General features: G+C 34.1%; 4 protein-coding genes across 12 annotated transcripts; 2 read left to right on the plus strand and 2 right to left on the minus strand.

The window, feature by feature from the left end:
* Positions 1-82: 82 nt before the first annotated feature.
* Positions 83-11,575, minus strand: LOC122396394 (muscarinic acetylcholine receptor M3-like). 9 transcript variants are annotated; one of them, XR_006259036.1, is made up of 5 exons: positions 11,116-11,490; positions 7,166-7,286; positions 3,588-3,798; positions 648-2,739; positions 83-533 (listed from the first exon to the last, which is right to left on the minus strand). XR_006259036.1 is itself a non-coding variant. In XM_043394739.1 (5 exons), the coding sequence occupies exons 4-5, from the start codon at positions 3,770-3,772 to the stop codon at positions 753-755; spliced, it is 2,172 nt and encodes a 723-aa protein (XP_043250674.1). In that variant the 5' UTR covers positions 3,773-3,798; positions 4,956-5,035; positions 7,166-7,286; positions 11,116-11,490; the 3' UTR covers positions 83-752. The 9 variants fall into 9 exon arrangements, 8 of the variants coding, with proteins under 8 accessions (XP_043250674.1, XP_043250675.1, XP_043250678.1 ...); XM_043394739.1 differs by adding an exon at positions 4,956-5,035 and having other exon boundaries at positions 83-2,739; XM_043394740.1 differs by adding an exon at positions 4,722-5,035 and having other exon boundaries at positions 83-2,739.
* Positions 11,576-13,933: 2,358 nt separating this feature from the next.
* LOC122396399 lies at positions 13,934-15,754 on the minus strand. Its single transcript, XM_043394750.1, has 3 exons — positions 15,302-15,754; positions 14,971-15,072; positions 13,934-14,900 (listed from the first exon to the last, which is right to left on the minus strand). Exons 1-3 carry the CDS (start codon positions 15,431-15,433, stop codon positions 14,568-14,570), a joined length of 567 nt encoding a protein of 188 aa, XP_043250685.1. The 5' UTR covers positions 15,434-15,754; the 3' UTR covers positions 13,934-14,567.
* Positions 15,755-16,103: 349 nt separating this feature from the next.
* Positions 16,104-18,391, plus strand: LOC122396396 (dolichyl pyrophosphate Man9GlcNAc2 alpha-1,3-glucosyltransferase). The gene is made up of 2 exons (XM_043394746.1): positions 16,104-16,522; positions 16,624-18,391. The coding sequence occupies exon 2, from the start codon at positions 16,719-16,721 to the stop codon at positions 18,363-18,365; it is 1,647 nt and encodes a 548-aa protein (XP_043250681.1). The 5' UTR covers positions 16,104-16,522; positions 16,624-16,718; the 3' UTR covers positions 18,366-18,391.
* A 1,199-nt stretch (positions 18,392-19,590) lies between these two features.
* LOC122396398 (mevalonate kinase) lies at positions 19,591-21,159 on the plus strand. Its single transcript, XM_043394749.1, has 3 exons — positions 19,591-19,730; positions 19,838-20,760; positions 20,827-21,159. Exons 2-3 carry the CDS (start codon positions 19,870-19,872, stop codon positions 21,085-21,087), a joined length of 1,152 nt encoding a protein of 383 aa, XP_043250684.1. The 5' UTR covers positions 19,591-19,730; positions 19,838-19,869; the 3' UTR covers positions 21,088-21,159.
* Positions 21,160-21,782: the final 623 nt, after the last annotated feature.

A 21,782-nucleotide genomic window follows, 5' to 3' on the forward strand; every position in this document is an offset into this window, starting at 1 on the left:
TGATCAGTTTCCACTATCTCACAAAGTCTAGCAACGCGTATTAAAAATAGTTAAAGACGCGTGCAGTTCTGAAACTGTGCTTTATCCGTGATCGAGTCTAACAGTGGTGTTAGAAGCGGCGAACCTTCCTCTTTGAAATGGTTTTTGGTTTTTGTCGATCCGACTTTTCGTTTTCGAGATATCGTGATTTGCGTGAAAGGGTAGCTTCTTTGATTCGACTATCTCTGTCTGAGCCCGCGAGGTCAATGACCGCGCGACGTAAACAATGAAAAGTAAACAAACGCTTCGAACCCTCGTATTTCCGGAACCAATTACGCTATCGACTCGAAACAAGTTTCATTTCAAAGGTCTCTTCATCCTCCATCCGATGAATACAGCTACTGTTCCAATTTATGCTGTCTTCTATATTTCAGAAGTTTCAGCAATAAAACTATTATTTTTTCGTAAATGATTGTTTTCTCTGGAACCAATTATGGTGTATCGACTTGAAACAAAATTCGTTTTCAAGGGCGTTTGATCTTCCATCCGAGAATCTACCATGAGAATTAACGAAAGTTTAAGTACCAAGTATGCACATTTTGAGCAACAGTAAAAAGACATCTCGACAACTTTATGTCCATATAATGGAAAAATTAAAAGTACGTTACCTCGTAGAAGAGAAAACGAAAGACTGGTCATGGTAGGAACGAGTCTACACGAAGCGTCGGTTGGTTTAGTGTTAGCGAAAAATTCGAGGAACGTTACGACGATGGTCAACATTCCTCCGTCGAGGTGCTGGAAATCTGAGTACTGGCACCGCTGGAGAAGCTGCTTCTGCACGTTTCCACGGTCAACGCGGTGTCCGGTACTTGCACAAACTGAACCTTCTCCTTCGGCCATCGATTCTTCCCGTACACGCAATTAAAAATATTGTACTTGTGATCCATTTCGAGGTGGCTGAGCGTGCTGCTGTGCCTTCTCTTTAATACTTTCTTCGCCATCAGGCTCCTGTTGTTCTTGTAAGACAGCTCCCGCCTGAAGCAGAAGAACCTTCTCAGCTCGCGTTTCACGCGTTTCGAGCGATAACCGAACAGCAACGGGCTGATGTAGGCGGCCAGTATCAAAAAACTGGACGTGAACGCGTCGTATCTGTGGGACAGGTGTTGATCGATGGATCTGGGCAGGTTCTTCATCACCAATATGATCACGTACGGTGACCAGCAGATCAGGCCCATCACTATGACCAGGGCGCTTATCTTAGCCGCCCTGGCCTCCTCTCTGTGCCTGAATATCGAACCGTTGCTTATTCTATCCTTCAGCGAGCTTATGTAGCTCGAGGTGCTTCTTATGCTCGACACGCGATGCAAACCGTCGTCGTTCCTGGCGGGCGCCGGCGTGATCGTCACTATAGGCGTCAACAGACAAGCGGAAGAACGTTCCGTCGTGTTCTGTCTACCGATCACGGACTCCTCCCTCTCGATCTTGTTACCTTGAAACCTTGGCCTCGATCTGTCTTCCAAAGGAGCCTTGAACATAATTCCCGATTCCGCGTCGGTTTTAGCTTCGTTTGGCTGTTCGAGGGCCGCCGAAACCTTCGAAGAAAATTTCTCCAACTCGTCAACATCGAAACGAGCCTTGTCCTCGTCCTCGTCCTCGTCCTCGTCCTCGTCCTCGTCCTCATCTTCGTCTTCGTTTTCAGATTCGGAATCAGAATTAGAATTGGAATCGGACTCGCTGCTGCTCCCCCGTTGGCGGTCGGACCAATCTCCGGACGATTTCTTCCCATCGAGATCGTTGCAATTTTCCTGAGGATCGGACACTTCCATTCTCTTCGAGCCCACCGTGAAGACGATACCCGTGGCGTGGTCGTCGACAGGCGGGGATGATACTTCGATGGAGATCGAAGAGGAGAACGAACGTCTTCGCGATACCTGACCGGTGGTTTGCACGGTCTCGCTGGTCTCGTCGATGGAGGATAAGCTCGATATCTTTTGCAGCTTACGGAAGTCCTCGACAGTGTCGGCGTGAAGCCGTTGCAGTCTGTGGGGGCCGTTCTGTTCCTCTGTGAAGCTGCCCGACGAGAGGATCGGCCTGGATCCGCTGCGTCTCGCCCTTTCGGAATTTCGATGCGCCGCCGCGTAGATGCTCACGTAGATCCAACATACGGCGGCGAACGGTAGGAAATAGGCCAAGATACTGTACAGAACCGCGTAAACGAAACCGTAGCTAATGGTACTGTCCACGAGAAGCGTACCAAAGATCGCGGTGGCGTTCTCTGTCGGATCTATATCCTCGTTTGTCGATGGATCGAACGTTCCAGTAATGTTCGGTTCGTTCGTTTCGATCTCTATACCAGCAACCGTCGACACTGTCGAGGGATCTATGGTACGATCGTTCATAGGAGCGCAGGAGAGCCAGAAGCCTCGTGGATTCGGATTTAGGAACGCGAGAATCCCGAAAACGATCGAGATCAGCCAGATGGACATTATCAATATTCCAGACTTTAGCTTGTCGACCCGCGCTCGGTAACGCAGCGGATCCACCACGGCAAAGTACTGATCCACGCCGATTAAAAGAACTGAAAGTACCGAGGATGTCGTGACGACGGTGATGGCTGCCTCCGACGAGCCGCAAATGCTTCCCACGGATCTCGATTCCTCCATTCGCGCGGCAGCCGTCGACGACGAAGCGTCCATGATCAACAGGGTGTTTATGATGCCGCATACCAACAGATTCGACGCGGTTAGATTCATCACGAACCTGAAAACCGATCGAAATATACACATCGTTATTTTAAATAGATTTTTAAAAAAAAGAAATCAGTCGTATGCAGCTAGCAATGACGTCGATCTTAAACAGTTGACGAATAAAAGAATTTTATGTATTTTATTCTGTATTAATAAATTGCATTACCACATTACTCATGGTAGGATTATTTAAAATGAAAAACGAATTTTTAAGAAAAATCGACAGGAGGTAGGTGCCTAAATTTTTCGGTGAAAACAAAAAATTTCAAATTGTTCTGAAAAAATGATTTTCGGTTGCGAGGGTCAATTACAATCATTTTTGGTCATTAGACATAATCTCGAAATTCTACGCACTTTCGAGAAAAAAATTCGAGTAGGTACCGAAATTTTTAGACGAAATTAAAAAATTTCAAATCGTACTAAAAATATTATATTTAGTTACAGGGATCAATTGCAAGTATTTTTGGTGAATACACATACCCCCGGAATCCTATGCATTTTCGAGAAAAAAATTCAGGAAGATATGAAATTATTCGACAAAATTGAAAAATTTCAGATCGTTCTAAAAAAATTATATTTAGTTACAGGGAGCAATTACAATCATTTTTGGTGAATACACATAACCCCGAAATCCTACGCATTTTCGAGAAAAAAATTCGAATAGGTAGACAAATTTTTCCGGTGAAATTAAAAAATTGCAAATCATTGTGAAAAAATGATTTTCGGTTCTACACGGTGAATACTCTACTTGGTGAATATTCAAAATCAATTTCTTCAACAACAAAAAAGCCTGAAATAAAAAAATTTAGTTCCTCGATTTTGTTTTTTCATGGTTGTACAGAATTTCGAAGAAACACGAACCTGTTGGAGATAGTCCGTAACGAGGGACGTACGAGGAATGCCAGCAAAAGAGTGGCATTTAGTAGAAAACAGCCCAAAAGGGCGAAACTCCAGGCTGCGATGCCAGGATTATCCCACCATCCTTCTACGTCCCTCAGATCCGAAACCGATCCTTCTCCAACAATATCTGGCGGATCTCCAAACATTCATGTAGAATAGATACGACACAATCCTGAAACAGTAACAACGCACAACTGACTTTCAGTGATCGCGTAAACATGTTTTCTTATTCATGATTTAAAGAGTACACTCTGAAATAGATACATGTGTAAAACGTAAGAATACAGGTATGTAGAGTTCGTATGGTTCTTTCAACGACGACGATGATTGGTGATGGTGGTGGTGCAAGTAATAAAAATCTTATATAATTATATCTGATGCTGAAACTATCAAAGGAATTAAAAAACTGTACCAAGTGTTAAAACGTGTATATCAGCGGGCGAATTTTAGTTTAACGATGAGGCAGTCGAGATGACAGAAATAATCGACCGCAACGTACACTCGTATGTACTCGTGTACTATACGGATATTTTCATGACACGTTTCTATGGGAAAATCCGTCGAATCTATATATAAACTGACGGCGACGCTATGCTGCAATAATATGTGCACGCAATTTTGTTTTCATAACAAAGGTCAGCCTGAACACTACTCTAGGTTGTTCTACGCCTTAACAATATCCGAAACTAGTCCTCTCTAAGGGCAAAAAGAAAATTACTTCCACTTTAAAGTTATACACGATACTCAGATCATTGCAATCAAATTCAACGTAAATTCCTAAAAAATAATATTTACGAATCCCGAAACGTTCAAGTATCAAATCTGGAAAGATTTTCTCCTCCTTTTTCGCGCTAAATTGCCACATCTTTGCCAATATAAAAAATTCATACGGGATCATCGAAGCGTACATTTTCATTATTCGATATCTGTTTAAATTCCAATCCCTCTGCGTCAATTAACGTTATTACTCATTTGCGATACGGGGCGACCGCGACCGATAAAACGTACATTTTTCGCGAAGGAAAATTTAAAAATTCTCCGTTTATTGAGCCCGTACGTGAGAGCAGAATATTTTTAAAAAATTTACAAACGAACGTTTAATCAGTTTGCACGGGAATGACGCGTTGGCGAGCTGCGTCAAACGATTCTTTAAAACGCACACACGCACACGGCGGGCAGAAAATTAAGCGTCGTTGTTATGTCCTGCTCTTGATTGCTCCAACATATCGAATAGAATATTTTGTACATTTACCTAAAATAAGCAACGAGTTATTAATAGCTGAGCAGATGCGTCTTTAATTAAACACTAAACCACAATTGTTCACAGACCTTTGGATTATTACGAGCCGTGGATCTCGATCAAGCAATTCCAAGGAGCGACGATGATCCGGTTGTGCACGTTTCGAGACCTTCCATTATTCGATAAATCATTTTCGGCGAGTATCACGGACCAAGGAAAACAGTTATAAAAATAATAATAATATGGGTTTCGGTTCTTGAAACACTTACGAGTTACAATTGTTATGGACGTAACTGCATTTTTATTTTTTAAATCTTAAAAAAAAAAAATTGAATGGAAGATTCTAGAGACCAGAATACGACGAAAAATCAAGAATACCAATTTGTTGATGGAGACTTCGTTAAAAAGTTATTAACAATTAAATACAAAAATTTCAAATCGTTTAAAAAAAATTATTTTCGGTTGCGGGGGTCAATTACAATCATTTTTGGTGAATAGACATACCCCCGAAATCCTGCGCATTTTCGAGAAAAAAATTCAGTACTGGCGGAACTTTAAACGTTAATAACTTTTTAACGAAGTCTCCATCAACAAATTAATATTTTTGATTTTCGTCTTATTTTGGCCTGTAGAATCCCCCATTCTCGAAAGCCTAAGAGTTCAAGACTCATAACACTTTTACTTTGAAGCAACTTGAAATAAATTATAAAAATCCACTTTTTTTTCTAAATGCATCGATGCATAAAAATGAAGAAAATTACGTTCACCTATTACGTACACGTTGTGTGTAAGTTCACGTTACTAGAAGCGTATAAATTAATGCGGAATATTTGAAATTACGTTTGTAAATTGAAACACGACTTATACACGTTATCCGTAATGAAAGCGATACAGGCAAAACGTTTGAAGACATTTTACAGATAAAATAAGAAGAGAGCCGGCTATATTTAGAGACAATGTACAAGAGGGTACACCAATACATTATTAGATCGCTGAAATCGTTATTCCTTATCGACACCGGCGACATGCGGAGAATCGTTGTAAACGAATCGCTCGAAAAGATAAATCGTAGAAATTTTGTACGATTACGTGACAATTCCCGCGATACGTGCAAGAATTTGCCTTCACGGGGAAAATATATCTCGTATTTTTCGCGCGAATCCGAGCAAACATGCGCCGCCGTAAACTGCTAAATACGCAAATTGTTTAACGATCTAAACAAACGAGCAAAACATAATTTCACGCACAAACACACCCATACATATGCGTTTGTAATCTCAATAAACTCTAAATTTCCACAGTAAAATAACTTCAATTTGCAAATGTTTCATCGATGCGATCAAGAGAGTTAATTTTTTAAATTTCAGTTATAATTTTTTTTTTATGGTATATATTTATTTCTATATTTTTATTGAACGTGAAAAAACTAATTTTTAAAAAAAATCGACAGGGGGTAGGTGCCTAAATTTTTCGGTAAAAAGAAAAAATTTCAAATCGTTCGGGGAAAATTATTTTTGGCTACAGGGGTCGATTACAATCATTTTTGGTCATTAGACATACCCTCGAAATTCTACGCACTTTCGAGAAAAAATTCGAGTAGGTACTAAAATTTTTAGACGAAATTAAAAAATTTCAAATCGTACTAAAAAAATTATATTTAGTTACAGGGGTCAATTACAATCATTTTTGGTGAATAGGCATACCCCCGAAATCCTATCCACTTTCGAGAAAAAAATTCAGGAAGATGTGAAATTTTTGGACGAAATTAAAAAATTTCAAATCATACTAAAAAAATTATATTTAGTTACAGGGGTCAATTACAAGCATTTTTGGTGAATAAACTTACCCCCGAAATCCTATCCACTTTCTAGAAAAAAATTCAGTACCGGCGGAACTTTAAATGTTAATAACTTTTTAATGAAGCCTCCATCAACAAATTAGTATTCTTGATTTTCGTCTTATTTTGGCCTCTAGAATCTCCCATAAAAATTTTTCTCAATGGTGGCCCGAACACACCGTACAGATAAATGTAATATTATTGCAATATATTAATAATAAATCTATCATTTTCGAATCTGTAACGAGGAACGAAATGTATCGTCAAAACTACATGTAACTAATTAAAAACGACATCTGTATTATTTTAACACACGCATACTTTAATTTACTTTAATTAAACGAATCGTGCCTTGTATTTTTAAAATAATACGAATCAATTGAATTATTATCGTTTTAAAAACGTGTTTCCCTTGATGGAGTGTTTTAAAAAATTGTGAGAAAAAACGTTTATTCACTGCACCTGTTAATGTTCGTTCCAAGAAGCACGGTCCAATCACATGATTTCCAACAATTGCCACGCATTTATCGACCGACGTTCTTGAAATGCAATAGTTCGCGTCCAATGAGGATTCTCATTTCACCTGTAACGAACGTTATACCTATACAGTTGGACGTTAGTAAAATATATATGTGATCTTGTCGGGTAATAGAAACAATGAAAATTAGGTTTGGAAACCGATCTTGATGAAGACACGCGATGCTAACGCGGTACCTATTTGTGTTTTTTTTAGTACCTTTCTGAAAAATATTTCCTTCGACGAATATAACGATACCAGTTAGTAAATTACTGTGCTGATTCTAATGAACAAAATTACGTTAAATTCTTTCTGCGAAACGATTTGTGTTAATTTTATCTGCAACTGCAACTGGGACGTACTCGTGGAATTCGTACACCGCGTGATTCGATCGCTATACGTTTCATGACTGCACATCGATCATAAATATTACGCTTCGGACGAAGCAAAGACTGTAATGGAAATTTAATGAGAAAAGGAACCCCTTGGTACCCTATTTTATTTATTTTATGTTCAACTATTATTAGTGTACAATATAATAACAACTTAGATCATTATCATCGATCATTATATATGTATATATATACATATATACGAACGAGGAAATATTATTATTATATATTCTAATCACAAGATGGATTTTATTTGCAAAAAGGTCAATTTAAAATGTAAAACTTTTATTTAGATTAATGGTTTTTTTTTTCTTCGTCGACAGAGATAAATAAATAAATTACACCTCGGTGCTATTAAGAAACAGCAACGTTAAACGATTACCAAAGGAACCTTGTTTTAATACTTTCAACAATCACATCTGGCGTTTGAATGTAATATTTTCCGACAAATATTTGCCGAGGATAAGCATATGAGTCACGATTATAAATTCAAATGAGCGCTAAGGTACATTATGACGGTCGACGACCATGCTAATAGAGATCAACGTGAGCACGTGACCTAATTAATCTTGTACGTCTCGATTAAATTCAATTTTATTATAAGCGCGTATTCAACTTTTTTTTCCAACTTCAACCGTTCACGAAATATTTCCTCCGACATTTATACATCCTCCATAGATAGAATAACAACGATTTTCAGATTTTTCTTCTTCCAATTCTATTTACAAAAACGTAAATAGTATAGTGTTCGGCCATTCCTGGGAAAAATTTTAATAGGAGATTCTAGAGACCAAAATAAGACGAAAATCAAGAATACTAATTTGTTAATGGAGGCTTTGTTAAAAAATTATTAACGTTTAAAGTTCCGCCAGTACTGAATTTTTTTCTAGAAAATGCGCAGGATTTCGGGGGTATGTCTATTCACAAAAAAATGGTTGTATTTGACCCCAGAACTTAGAAATAATTTTTTTAGAACGATTCGAAATTTCTTAATCTTTTCGAAAAATTTCACATCTTCTCGAATTTTTTTCTCGAAAGTGGGTAGGATTTCGAGGGTACGTCTAATGATAAAAAATGATTGTAATTGACCCCCGCGACCGAAAACAATTTTTCCAGAATGATTCGAAATTTTTTATTTTGTCGAAAAATTTCACACCTTCTCGAATTTTTTTCTCGAAAGCGGGTAGGATTTCGAGGGTATGTCTATTCACAAAAAATACTTGTAATTGATCCCTGTAACTAAATATAATTTTTTAGTACGATTTGAAATTTTTTAATTTCGTCTAAAAATTTTAGTACCTTCTCGAATTTTTTTCTCGAAAGTGGGTAGAATTTCAAGGGTATGTCTAATGATAAAAAATGATTGTAATTGACCCGTGTAACTAAATATAATTTTTTCGGAACGATTTGAAATTTTTTAATTTTCGTCTTATTTTGGCCTCCAGAATCTTCCATTCAAATTTTTCCCAGGGATAGTCAAACACCCTGTATAATATTTTCAATAAAATAAAGAAAACCGGTATTTCGGAGATCAGGAAAGTTTCCCCGAATTCTATGCACCGTGAATAATGTGCACACAATCTAAATAAATTCTTGTTGGGAAACTGGCCAACGAGAGTAAATAATGTAATAGTTGTACGAAATTTACCGAAACGATATAAGCGCGAGCGGTTTCGAAAGAATCCTCTTATTCTGTCGACGATTGCCCAACCACTGGCGTTTACCTACAATTTCGCCAATCCTATGTAGCATTTGAAAGTTATCCCGGAAAATGAAATCTGAAGTGACATCAGGTCGCGGTAAAAAAGATAATACCATTACGTCTAATGACACATTAATTACCATTCAATTGTAATTATAATTGTAGATCTTAAAAGCGTATGAAGAACTGTCTATCCAATTATGTAATTTGATCTAGGCAAGCGTAATCGGGATTACATTTTGCTGAATTCATATACGCGATAATAATGTAAACTATGACGTTAATCATGTTTGTAAACAAATGTACCAACGTTATTTCTAAAAATTTTATTCTTCGTTTCTCATCTACCGTTCCGTGTGGAATTAGTCCCTGGTCCAAAGGGGAATCGTAAAATCGTTTGCCATGTTGTTATACGAGCCTTCGTTACACAGACTAACAGCTAGAAATTTACAGGTGCGACTTCCGGCACGCACTGTTTCAATTCCAGTTAGACGTGCGTGCGCCAATGTGAATTTACACTGTCGAAAAAAACACCTTTGAATATTTTTATTATCTCGCTTCCGGCAAACAGCTAAAATATCCGTTGAATTGAAGTTTAAATTGCCATAAAATAATGTTGTTAATATCGTAAAAAAATTATTCGACAGTTTCAAATATAACTTACATAAATCAAATTGAAAACACAAACTGTTCGGCACGTATTTATTTTAAAACCCACTTAAATTAAAATAAATTTCTGGTATCATTGTTCACAACGAATTGGAAAACTCAATAAAAATTATGGATAGTATTAAATTCTACGTTTCCTTTTTAGTATTTTAACATGTGAAACTTTAGTTTTCTTTACTTTTGTCCATTGCTGGCCACGCTGTACGACACTAAGCTTCATTATGCGGACTCAGCAAATAGCAATAGAATGAAAGTCATTGTGCGCGTACAATGCGTCAACGGAAAGAATGTCGCTTATTCTTGCGCGCGACAGAATATTAACCGAAAAGTCTTATTCTATTTTCATACGTGTCCAATGATAAGCCACGAAATCATTGAACAAACGGTACATTCCTAAGCAAATATCAGGTATTGTTTAATAACTAAATCGCTATTCCCAGGAACTTTTTACTGATTTTCTTCCAGTGTCTTTCCATCGTGAAAATGGCACTTTTCCTCTTGTTAAATACTTATATAAGGCTGAGAGTTATGTACAAGCAGGCACCAGGTAATTCTATGTAAAAAAAAAACATAAAGTCTGAAGCTTGATTTTCGAGAAAATCAAATGTAAAGATCCGCTTTTTTACATGCGCTGCATCGAGCGACTTGTATCGCTTATCGTGTTTGTCAACAATGCCTGTGCAGCATTTATAAACTACTGGATTCGTGAATGCACGCACAACTAAACATTGTTAGAACGTCGTTTTCGTTATTCTACACAAAGTTGTGTTCGTCTAATTACAAACACACACGCTAAGATAATGCGTTTTGACTTTTTAAATTTTCAAATGCATCTTGTATACATTGATTTAATTGGTCCAGGCAATCGGTCCAAACGTAACCTGGGCAAAACCGTACTATACCTTAACATATGTACAAAGAGGATCTTCGAACACGATTTTCTCGAAAACTAAGCCTCGAACGAAAAAAGTTATTCCACATATTTTTTGTACAAGGAACCATCCGATGCGATGAGCCCGCTTGTACATAACTTTTAGGTACGCCCTACATACCGAAACATCGAAATTTCCTTGCACGCCACGTGAAAGTCGGTCCGAATTTAGTTCGCGTAAGAAAGGCTCCTAACACTCACCGAGACGAAATTCCTCGATCGAAAAAAAGGAAGGATTCACACCATTTGTACCAAATGGAATCCGATCGATTTATGCTCTGTTAATCCTTTTAATAGCTGCACGCATTTCACCGAGGTGGGAATCGTTATGTTGCCGAGGGGTGGGGGACGTTAAACTGTCAAACAACACTGTCACTCACAGGCACTATCGAAATCTGATGCATCGCTTGCATTTTACCGTGGGAGACGCGGTGGGTTCGTACGCCAACGCTTTATGCCGTGCGTCAAATATGAAAAGACACTAAGAACGTGAAATTAATTTAACGTTGCCTATGTACGATAAACTGCAACGTGAAATATTATTATTGCGCATCGAGCGTTCCTTCCCTCCTGGACGAACCGAAACGAATTGCGAAAGATTCACGAAGGAAACCGTTCTTACCTAGTTGCAACCGAACTCTCCCGACTCCGCCAACCGTCACTGCACTGTGATTGGCCCATTTCCCTCTGGCCAACTGGATGAAATCCTGTCCCCTCCACGCCCCTTCCTCCTCGCCGACCGGGATAACAAGGTAAAAATCACAATTCACTTCTGAACGTTTAACTTCGACAATTTCTAACTTCACCGTTCTTTTCCTTTTTCTTTCTTTCGATATACCAGGCGTATAAATAGAAATACGCCGCGTTAATATTAATGCTTGGGAAACGCGTATACCTTCTAAACTATTTGGTAAACGTTCACCGACAGCCTCATGCTTCCCGATTCACTCGAAATGTTTAGCGCATAAAATAATTACGATTTAGAAAACTTGGTATGTCACTAGGAGTGATCTAAAAATTTGTAGAATTTATGCCGAGAAGATTGCAAATTATTATCGAAGACCTAGAAATGCATACAAAGTATACTGCAGAATTTAAATGATCATAAACTTACCGTTAGAATAGCAAGTGTACACATGTCTAACACGTTAACTGTTGGTGTGATCCGCCGGCGGGTCACGGCGTTTTTAAAGAGAATAATCAGAATTAAATTGAAAACATCGAAATTGTTGATCATTTTTCAGGTTACATTTCGTCGAAATTACCTAAAAATTAAAAAAGTTTTTGAAAATTGTGTACACTATACATATAGTGCAATTCGACCTTAACTTGAAATTATTCCTTCTTTATTTTCGCTTAGGAAGGAACTATTGTAGTTTAGTCAGATTTCTGGAAATCCTATATGTATATGGATTAAATCGCTGACAAGATAAATCGAGTATCGAAAAATTGAAACATTCTATTAACACAAAGAATTGTCTTTTGAACGTCAAATAGGAGTATATACGTTAAGATTCGTAATGAACCTTTCAATTTATTAGATCTGTACATTTATATTTAAAATATTGCAAAGAGAAAGATCAATCAGAAATTGAATAATAAATTAATCTTCTTTTGTTAATCACGTACTTAGTCGACAACAGTAAATTTAAAACTAGGAGATCTTACTGACCGTAATATTGCCAGCTTTTGAAAATAAACATTTTAACGAGCTAATGTACTTTTCAATAATTCTTTAAGAATGTTTAATGAGAAAAACGTAGAAGCCTCGACAAAATACTTGTTTTTATCATAAAATTCAGAAAGAACGAAAGAAAATGGAAATGTATACTAAACGAATGGCAAAATCAATTTGTGTCAGAACTAATTAAAAAGATCATCTTTCAGAATCGTATATCTCTAACTAAAATATATTTCTATCGAATAGCGTGTAAAAAACGTTCGTAAATGTCAAATAATAACATACTAGACGAAAATTTATTTCTAGTGTAGACACAACCTAAAATATCGATCGGTCAAATGAACTTGACATTCTTGATTTACTGATTTATCGTACTTATTGTGCTCATTATTATATTGTTATTGATATTACAATTTGAAATGATCACATATTATGTGAAAAACACTCTAACGCTAACAAAACTCGTTTAAAATTGCATTCTTGCAAATACATCTGCAAAATATTGTGAAAGTATTTTCTTGTTAAATACAAGGAAATTAATTGCTATTGTGTAGGCATCGTTAATTGTCTTTTGTATATGTGTAAAAAATGGTATAATTATACAAAATATAAGTATAATAATTAATTTATTTTAATTGCTAATGTAAAAATACAATTTAGTTTCAAAATATAATTATCGAACAACGATTCCATTACAATATTTTTCCTTTTTAAATAAATATAACGGTAATAACTTTGCATTTATAAAACCTACGATAACAGGAACTAATTCAACAAACAATATTATATGCATAGCACATTGACACTGTTCGTACCTGATTTCAGATATTGCAACGATTTTTACTATTTTTATAACAATAATAAATTATTTTTAACAGTTGCAAACATATACAGTCAACTTTAGGCTAGGCATTGTCTCTTGCATAAAATTACATAAAATCTGTATCAGTATATTAAGATTATCGTTGTATATCTGTAAAGAAATAATTTAACATAATACTATAATGCCTACATATACATATATATATAATATATTGTATCATAACAGCTTGTAATCGCTTGTTACAATTAATAAATAGCGATAAATATCATTGTTTAAGAACTTTGATAATTTGTTTTCACGAAAAGTATGAGCATATTATTTCGAAGGGAAGGTATTATATGTTTAAACAAATATACATACATTTAAATGCTGTATAGTACAAAAGAAATTTACATTTTACATATATATTGATTTTATAATCAACTATGTTATATTTTAATAACCTGAAATTCCAAATATAACTATCATCGACTATAGTTAGATTTTCAACAGAAAATATGTTTTATGTTGTTTCTTCTAGTTTATACAATGGTTTTATCCCGATCGTTTTAATCGTTCTTTCATAGAAAGAAATACACGTGGTTTTTGAAAATATTCAAACTTATTACTGAGGATTCGTATCTATAATAAAATAATTATAGTGTCTTGCATATTAGACACAATAGATTCTATTATGACATGTAGTTTCATTATATCGCATAGATACAGACTAACTAATACGTTAGGAAGAACAGTTTGTACCGAATGTTAATAATAAATAGGCAAAATCTAATTAATGATAACGGTAGTACAAAGAAACATTTATTTTCATTGAGTTTCTCGATTATGTATAAACTTTTCAAAAGAAGCGATTATGCTTTTCTTTGAAAATTTATATATTATACGCATAACACATCGACATGAAATTAAAGTACAACAAGCAATTGAACAAAACTATTTGTTCTCTTTAAAAAAGGTCGTTGTATTTCATATCCTGTATACTAAATTTTTGACTAGCAGCATACAGGTTTTCGCAGTAATCAAAATCGCATTCTTTATAACATTAAGCAAGCTTTAATTACGCTGTTAGCAACAAATAAAAAGTAGCATCTTAACTTCGAATAGTCTAATAATACTAGAACAAGATACTACTTTTGCGTAGATCCATGATTATTTTAGAATTTGTTTCATTTGCTTTGTTTGATGTTGCATAGTGTATTGAACATTTTCAGCTTTTGTAATAAGCGAATCTAATTTATTCAAATGGGAACCCATTTTTTCATTGATGTCTAGCTTTTTTGGCGTCGATGGATTAGGTTTTGTATTATCCAGAATTTTCTCCTCCTCCGATAATTCTGCTATCAATTCCTCTTTGTCGGCAGCTGTTTCATCGTGAATATGCGTCGTTTCATTGTGGTTCTGTTCAATGTTTTTATCGTCCAATGCATTGTTTCTAGATCCTACTTTTACTTTCAGTAAAGTACCTAAACTACCACAAACAGTCTGAAAGTAGTTCAATTTTATTAACTGGTAATTTAACGGTACAAGATTATTATTTAATCAACAATGTAACCTTGAATCTGTTAATCTTTTTCTGCGTTGCATTGAGAATACTATTAAATTCGTCTAAGCCGCCGCTAATCCGTTGTGCGGCTTCGTCCGAGGTAGCCAAATTCTATAAATTATTCGAGAATTTGAGTACTCTCCTTGGATAAAATTTCAAACTTTCTAATTTATCGTGTATTATATTTCTTAAATAGCTTCAGTTTGTAAATAAGTAAATTAGGCCCATAGTATAAAATTTATAAATTTTTTTAAATACTTAACTGTATTGCAAAACAACGAACTACAGAAAGTTCTTTGCTGTTATTTATTATTTTCTATTGAAATGTTAATGCAATTACCTGAATCACTTCATCGTCGTCGTCATTGGCATTATCTTCAGCCTCTCGTGTCTCTTTCCATTCTTCCTCGCTCGGTATCGGTAATCCTAGTAATTCAGCCCTTTCGCACGCGTGAATATAAGCTTGAGACATTTTCTCGAATATTAAATAATACTTAACAATATATAACAATAGGATATAGATCTATTTTATTGTTTCTTAGAGTCGTTGATTGGTTGATACTGACGGAACATCAGAGGTAGACGAAGACGTACACCACCCGAGGAATCCATGCTTATTGGAATCATGCGCAAACGTCAATGGGAAATAAAATGTTGAAAACCACTAACGATTATAATTTTATACAGGAATAAAATATTAATTTTTTTGGAGATAAAACGATCTCGAAATGAACAGCAAACGAAATTAAATAGACTGATCGAAATATCGATTGTATCAAATTCTGTTTGCGCACAGGACCCCGTTTCATTTGGGCCCGTTGATCTTTTATTTTGCCTGTTGTAGACGTTTTATACACAGGAAACAGAAATTAAACTGAAAATCAAACCATGATATTGTAAAGTAGAGATTTTTAACTATACTTTTGTTAAAAAATCATAATTTTACAATAATTTTTAACAGAGTTACAATAGTTTCAAAATTTCTAATTTTTTACCAATAATTACTGATTACTATCTACTTGTATAAGAAGTAGAATTGAAATTTCCTTAAAAATTCCGGAAATTCTTATCTGCGATAGTTATTTAAATACACATAATTAACAACAAAGTCATAGACTACACGGAGTACTGAATTACGGCTTAAAGTATGAAAACATTAGCGTCATTCATAAAGTAACTTATAAACAGGATGTAATGTTGTTTTTAACGACGGTGCCCAAATTCTGATTAAAACCACGAAAACATTACGTTGATCTTGACGATAGATTAAAATAAAAAAGAGAATTCGGATTATAAAACAAAAGACAGAATAATTTTCCTTATTACGCTCCTAAGGTTTTCAACTTTCAATTTTTATTCGTCTGTATATTTGCGTACTTAGTCAATGAACTATGTACATTTGTACATTGTAAGCAAAGTGTATGCATTGTAACAAATTTCCACGTATTCAAAAAGCACCGGTAGTGAAGTGCAGATTTTAAAAAGTATATGGTTAAATATGCCCTATTCTGAAGTTCATATTAAAAATAAACTAATCGAGAAATTGAACGCTTCACATGTGGTACGTATTTTCTGTAATTTATTATGCGTGCATAAACATTCATTTGTTTCTTTTCTTATTTTGTGTTTGTTCTAACCTCGAATTCTCTGCTATGAACTTAGGTCGCTAGAACGTTGTTTCTGAGACATTTATTAATTGCAACCGAGGGTATGCTTGCACGATAAATTCCTGAAGATTAATACATATATGTATAAAAATGAAAGGGATTATGCAGATTATATTAATCTCACTTTTTGCCATTCTTCTAAGATGGTGCGTTACGTACCATTCGTACAGTGGCCAAGGAAAGCCTCCAATGTTTGGAGATTACGAGGCGCAACGACATTGGCAAGAAATAACGTTAAATCTTCCTATTGACAAATGGTATACCAATACAACAGACAATGATTTACAATATTGGGGGCTAGACTATCCCCCTTTATCCGCATATCATAGTCTTCTACTGGGTTATATCGCTAATAATATTAATTCTTCGTACGTAAAATTACACGAATCTAGAGGCATTTCATCCGAAGATCATAAATATTTCATGAGACTTACGGTTTTATGCGCAGATATTTTAGTTTATATACCGTCCATAATATATTTTATGTTTTCTAGTCAAACATCAAAAGCTAATGAAAAAGAAATATCAAATTTATTTGGTTTTAATAGAAAGCATATTTCTCTTCTAATAATGCTCATTTATCCAGGTTTAATATTAATAGATCATGGTCATTTTCAATATAATTGCGTATCATTGGGATTATTTATCAGCACGGTTGCAGCCATGCTCCAAAATTCATATATTATTGGATCGTTTCTATTCGTAGTAGCATTAAATTATAAACAAATGGAACTCTATCATGCATTACCAATCTTTTTTTACATACTTGGAAAGTATTCGCCTTTGAAAAAAGCGTCATGGTTATTTAATTTAAAGATGCTGTTATGCATATCGGTTACGGTCGTTTCAACATTTGCCATCGTTTGGTTACCTTTTTTTAAAAACTTGGAAATATTTACGAACGTTGTTTCACGATTATTTCCGTTTGGCAGGGGCCTGTTCGAAGACAAAGTTGCTAACGTTTGGTGTACCATAAACGTATTTTATAAAATACGTAATGCTTTTACAAATATTCAGTTGGCTAAAATTTGTTTGATAGCGACAATGTTTGAAGTTTTACCAAGTTGTATAAATCTATATCTAAATCCGCAAAAAGAGAAGTTCATTACATCCCTTATTAATTGCGCATTGGCATTTTTTCTTTTCTCATTTCAAGTTCATGAAAAATCAATTCTGCTCGTTGCTATTCCAGTTTTATTATATTTCAAAACGGATCCATTCTCTTGTTTTTGGTTTTTAATAATTTCACACTTCAGTATGTTACCTTTATTTTTAAAAGACGATTTGTTTACACCATATTGTGCTACATTAACGTTTTACGTTTGTTTTATATTTTGGATGTGTCCCGATGTATTTAATAATATCAAATTACCAGGCAATGGTAATTCGACACACGACGTACGCGTCACAGCCAATCAAAGGCAAACGAAAATAAAAGTAAAAAGTAATAAGAAAAAATCGTTTTTTGCAAAAATTAAAAGATATATATCGTGTTACTACAAAAAGGCTTCGAATGTAATTTTAAGTTACAATCTAAATTTGTGGATAGTAGTTCTGTTTTACAGCTCGATTTTAGGAATAATAATATTATCTATTGTTAGTCGTTTCTTGAAACCTCCTAACAGATACCCAGACTTATTTGTGTTATTAGTTTCCGTATATTCCTGTGGGCATTTCATTATTTTTTATATATATTTCAATTATAAGCAGTTTTGTACACCAGGAAATATTTTATAATATCTCAAATAAAATTAATTAATTAACTTATGTGTATTAATACTATATTTTCGAACCCTTTCGCGAAATAAATAGAAACACTCACACTATACTTAAAAAAATGATGTTCCACGAATTATTGGAAAAATATTTATACAAATAAAAAGCGTTATACTTGCAGAGGACGTAAATGCACGTCTTTTGCAAATGATTATCAACTTATTGAAATAATATGCATACGTCCTTGAAAATAAACATCAACTTCCAAGAGATCGTGTATGCACGGTTTTAATAGCAAAACAATTATATTGCAAAATTTTCGTAGCAGATAAATATTAACATCGTACTAAATAATTGTAAATAAAAAAATGTTGCATCCAATTTCGTCTTTCACAAATTCGCCTGTAATCATATTTCTCTAATTTTCGAAATAAATAATAAATAAAGGTTTATAAATTTTTACTTTTCGATTAATGTATTCTAACATAAACGCATGAATATTTCCTTATGTAAAATTATGTATATTCGATTGCAATATTTATAAAATCATGATATCAATTTAAAATATAGCTTTTATTTGTTCATATTTCGCGACGTATTTTCGTGTATTTATACACAAAGAGCCACAACGTACTGTTTAGATTATTTATTGCCATGTTATTGTTATAATATATGCAATATCGGTAATACATGCCACCAACTTTACTAACAAATACTAGATGATTGCATTTTTTTTTAAATTATATAATCTTCAATATGGATCTGAACTTTGTCCCATTACTGAATATTAGTTTGCTAAATTAACATAACAATATTGCTTATACTGGTTTAATATGAGTCAGTAGTAAAATAGATTTTGCTCTGTAAGCATATTGTGTGATCTGAAAAGATATTTTTATATTATGCGATAATAAAGTAAATGTTAGCAAAACCGCACATATTTCTAAAGTAAACAACACAAGTTTTATAACGGCGTATCGATTAATCAATTTTAGAGCGCGTTAATTAATTTTTGTCTCATTTTAAATGTTACAGGAAGTGATAGATCAGTCTGATGGTTGTGGTGCTAAATTTTCTGTAGTGGTTGTTTCGGATGCGTTTGAAGGCAAACCTTTGCTACAACGTCACAGGTATCGTATTTCCATGCATCTAAAAGATTCTATTAAAGTGTTTCAGAAATTATATAAGGTCTATTTACAATTTGTTACACGTCATATTAATATTTTAGATTGGTGAATGCAGCTTTGGAAGAAGAACTAAAAACGATCCATGCATTTTCTCAGAAGACATTAACACCGGAACAGTGGAAAAAGCAAACGAACTGATCCATTTTGCTTTAGATAAGCCAAACAGAAGCATTAATGTCAATCGATTAAATTATAAAAGGTATACGTTATGCGTTAACGTAGAATTCTTACAAATAAATAATTACTTTATTTTGTGTTAACATTATGTTTTGTTAATTTCAAAATGAAATTTTTTTTGTCTGTTAGGTGTTACGAAAAGGAAACTAATTAAACGTAAAATGATTCAATTCAAAGTTTCTGCGCCAGGAAAAGTTATTCTTTATGGAGAACATGCTGTAGTGTATGGGAAAACTGCTGTTGCAGCTAGTTTAGGTTTACGTACGATTATAGATTTCATTGAATTGCCGGAAATAGAAGAAATTATTAAGATATGTTTTCCGAAAGTAAATTTATTTGTAAACGTACCTTTACAACAAATACAGAATTTTTTCTTTATCGACAGAAATTCCGAGTGCATAGAGAATCACGAAATGTTTTATAATCGAATAAAAGAGTTTGTCAGTAATATTGGTTATAGCAATTTGCAACAAAAGTTTAGTTTAGAAGTGTTCTTTTATCTTCTTATTTATACCATAAAGAGAGACAAAATTAACGTAAAACCTTTTCAAATTCACTTAAATACTGAAATGGCAATTAGCTCTGGGCTTGGTAGTTCTGCTTCGTTTGCAGTTAGCCTTGCTGCGTGTTTCTTACATTGGTCGCACTTGCAAAAAAATATTTGTAAAATGTTTGATATTTCTGATTTAGAAATTATATCAAAATATGCTTTAAATTGTGAAAGAATTGTGCATGGCACTCCATCGGGAATAGATAATTCTGTCTGCACGTACGGATCGATAATAGAATTTAAGAAAGGCGATTACATAAAACGAATAACAGACAGTACGCAAACTATGAAAATTTTATTGGTAGATACAAGAGTTAGTAGAAGTACGAAAGCATTGATAGAAAAATTAGCAGAACTGAAGCACAAGTATCCTGCTATTATCGATCTGATTATGGATTCAATTGATAATATATCAAAAGAAGCAATTAAAATTATTAAAAAAATTAATAATCTTTCAAACTCTGATAACGAATCTCTCTTCGAAGGTTACAAAGAACTAATGGTAAGTGTTAAAACACTGTTACTGATTATGAAAAACAAACTTATTACATGTTGTGTATATTTGCAGACACTTATTAACATGAATCAAGGATTGTTAGCCACGTGTCATGTTTCGCATCCGTCTTTAGACAGGATTTGCGCGGAAGCACAAAATTATGCTTTAGCAGCGAAGCTTACAGGTGCCGGTGGTGGTGGATATGCATATATTTTATTATTACCAGATACCCAGCCAGAAACTATTTCAAGTATTTCGCGGAAGTTAATAGCAGATGGTTTTAATGTTACATTAACAACCTTGGGAGGTGCCGGTGTACAAATTTACAAATAATATATTAAAAATTTCTGTACATGGCATAAATGAATTTATTTATTTTTTCAATGTATTTCAGTACAATTAACATTTCTCATAGAATTATAATAATTCGTATTCAAATATTTGTTGTATAATTTTTACGAATATGTGAATTTTATTATTACAAAAATACAAATAAAATCTAATAACTATTTGTTTTGTATAATTTCATTATATTTTTCTGCTGCTAACACAAGCATATAAATCAACAATTTTAGCAAAAGAATCTCGACTGCCCAACATTTTTATTATTACACGAATGAGTATACTTCATAGGTAGCTGAGACGTCACCTTTCGCATGCGCAGGAAGGAATTCTACGAGGGAAAATTCTCGCGAATATATAAGCAAAGCCCATAATAAATGAAAAATTGACACGTAAATACACGTTTCAAGACCCCCTGATCATGTTTGACATAAAACAATACTTTGGAAATAAATCGTTTGAATATAGTTTCTCAAGTAAGACTTTCGAAATTATTTTCAAACGTTTTATTTTTTAATTGTTCTATTATTTCAAATAATAATTTTTTGATTTTATAGCAAAGAATGTTTATTTAATATCAATTCAATAAATTCAATTTGTATTTGTATATTTTTTGCCTATATAGGCAAATATACCATGTTCAGTTTTATTACATTAAAACATTATAACCTCCGAACGGATTGGAG

This window comes from Colletes gigas, unplaced genomic scaffold, assembly GCF_013123115.1.
Source record: "Colletes gigas isolate AHSC1104 unplaced genomic scaffold, ASM1312311v1 Colletes_gigas_Sc00007, whole genome shotgun sequence".
Taxonomy (NCBI): domain Eukaryota; kingdom Metazoa; phylum Arthropoda; class Insecta; order Hymenoptera; family Colletidae; genus Colletes; species Colletes gigas.

Coding starts and splice junctions, on each gene's coding strand:
- LOC122396394 (XM_043394743.1), bottom strand. CDS start 3,772: ATGTTTGGAGATCCGCCAGATATTGTTGGAGAAGGATCGGTTTCGGAT. Junction 2,740..3,587: donor TTACGGACTATCTCCAACAG/GTTCGTGTTTCT, acceptor ATCGGTTTTCAG/GTTCGTGATGAATCTAACCG.
- LOC122396399 (XM_043394750.1), bottom strand. CDS start 15,433: ATGTCTCAAGCTTATATTCACGCGTGCGAAAGGGCTGAATTACTAGGA. Junction 15,073..15,301: donor ACGACGATGAAGTGATTCAG/GTAATTGCATTA, acceptor AATAATTTATAG/AATTTGGCTACCTCGGACGA. Junction 14,901..14,970: donor AAAAGATTAACAGATTCAAG/GTTACATTGTTG, acceptor AACTACTTTCAG/ACTGTTTGTGGTAGTTTAGG.
- LOC122396396 (XM_043394746.1), top strand. CDS start 16,719: ATGAAAGGGATTATGCAGATTATATTAATCTCACTTTTTGCCATTCTT.
- LOC122396398 (XM_043394749.1), top strand. CDS start 19,870: ATGATTCAATTCAAAGTTTCTGCGCCAGGAAAAGTTATTCTTTATGGA. Junction 20,761..20,826: donor AAGGTTACAAAGAACTAATG/GTAAGTGTTAAA, acceptor GTATATTTGCAG/ACACTTATTAACATGAATCA.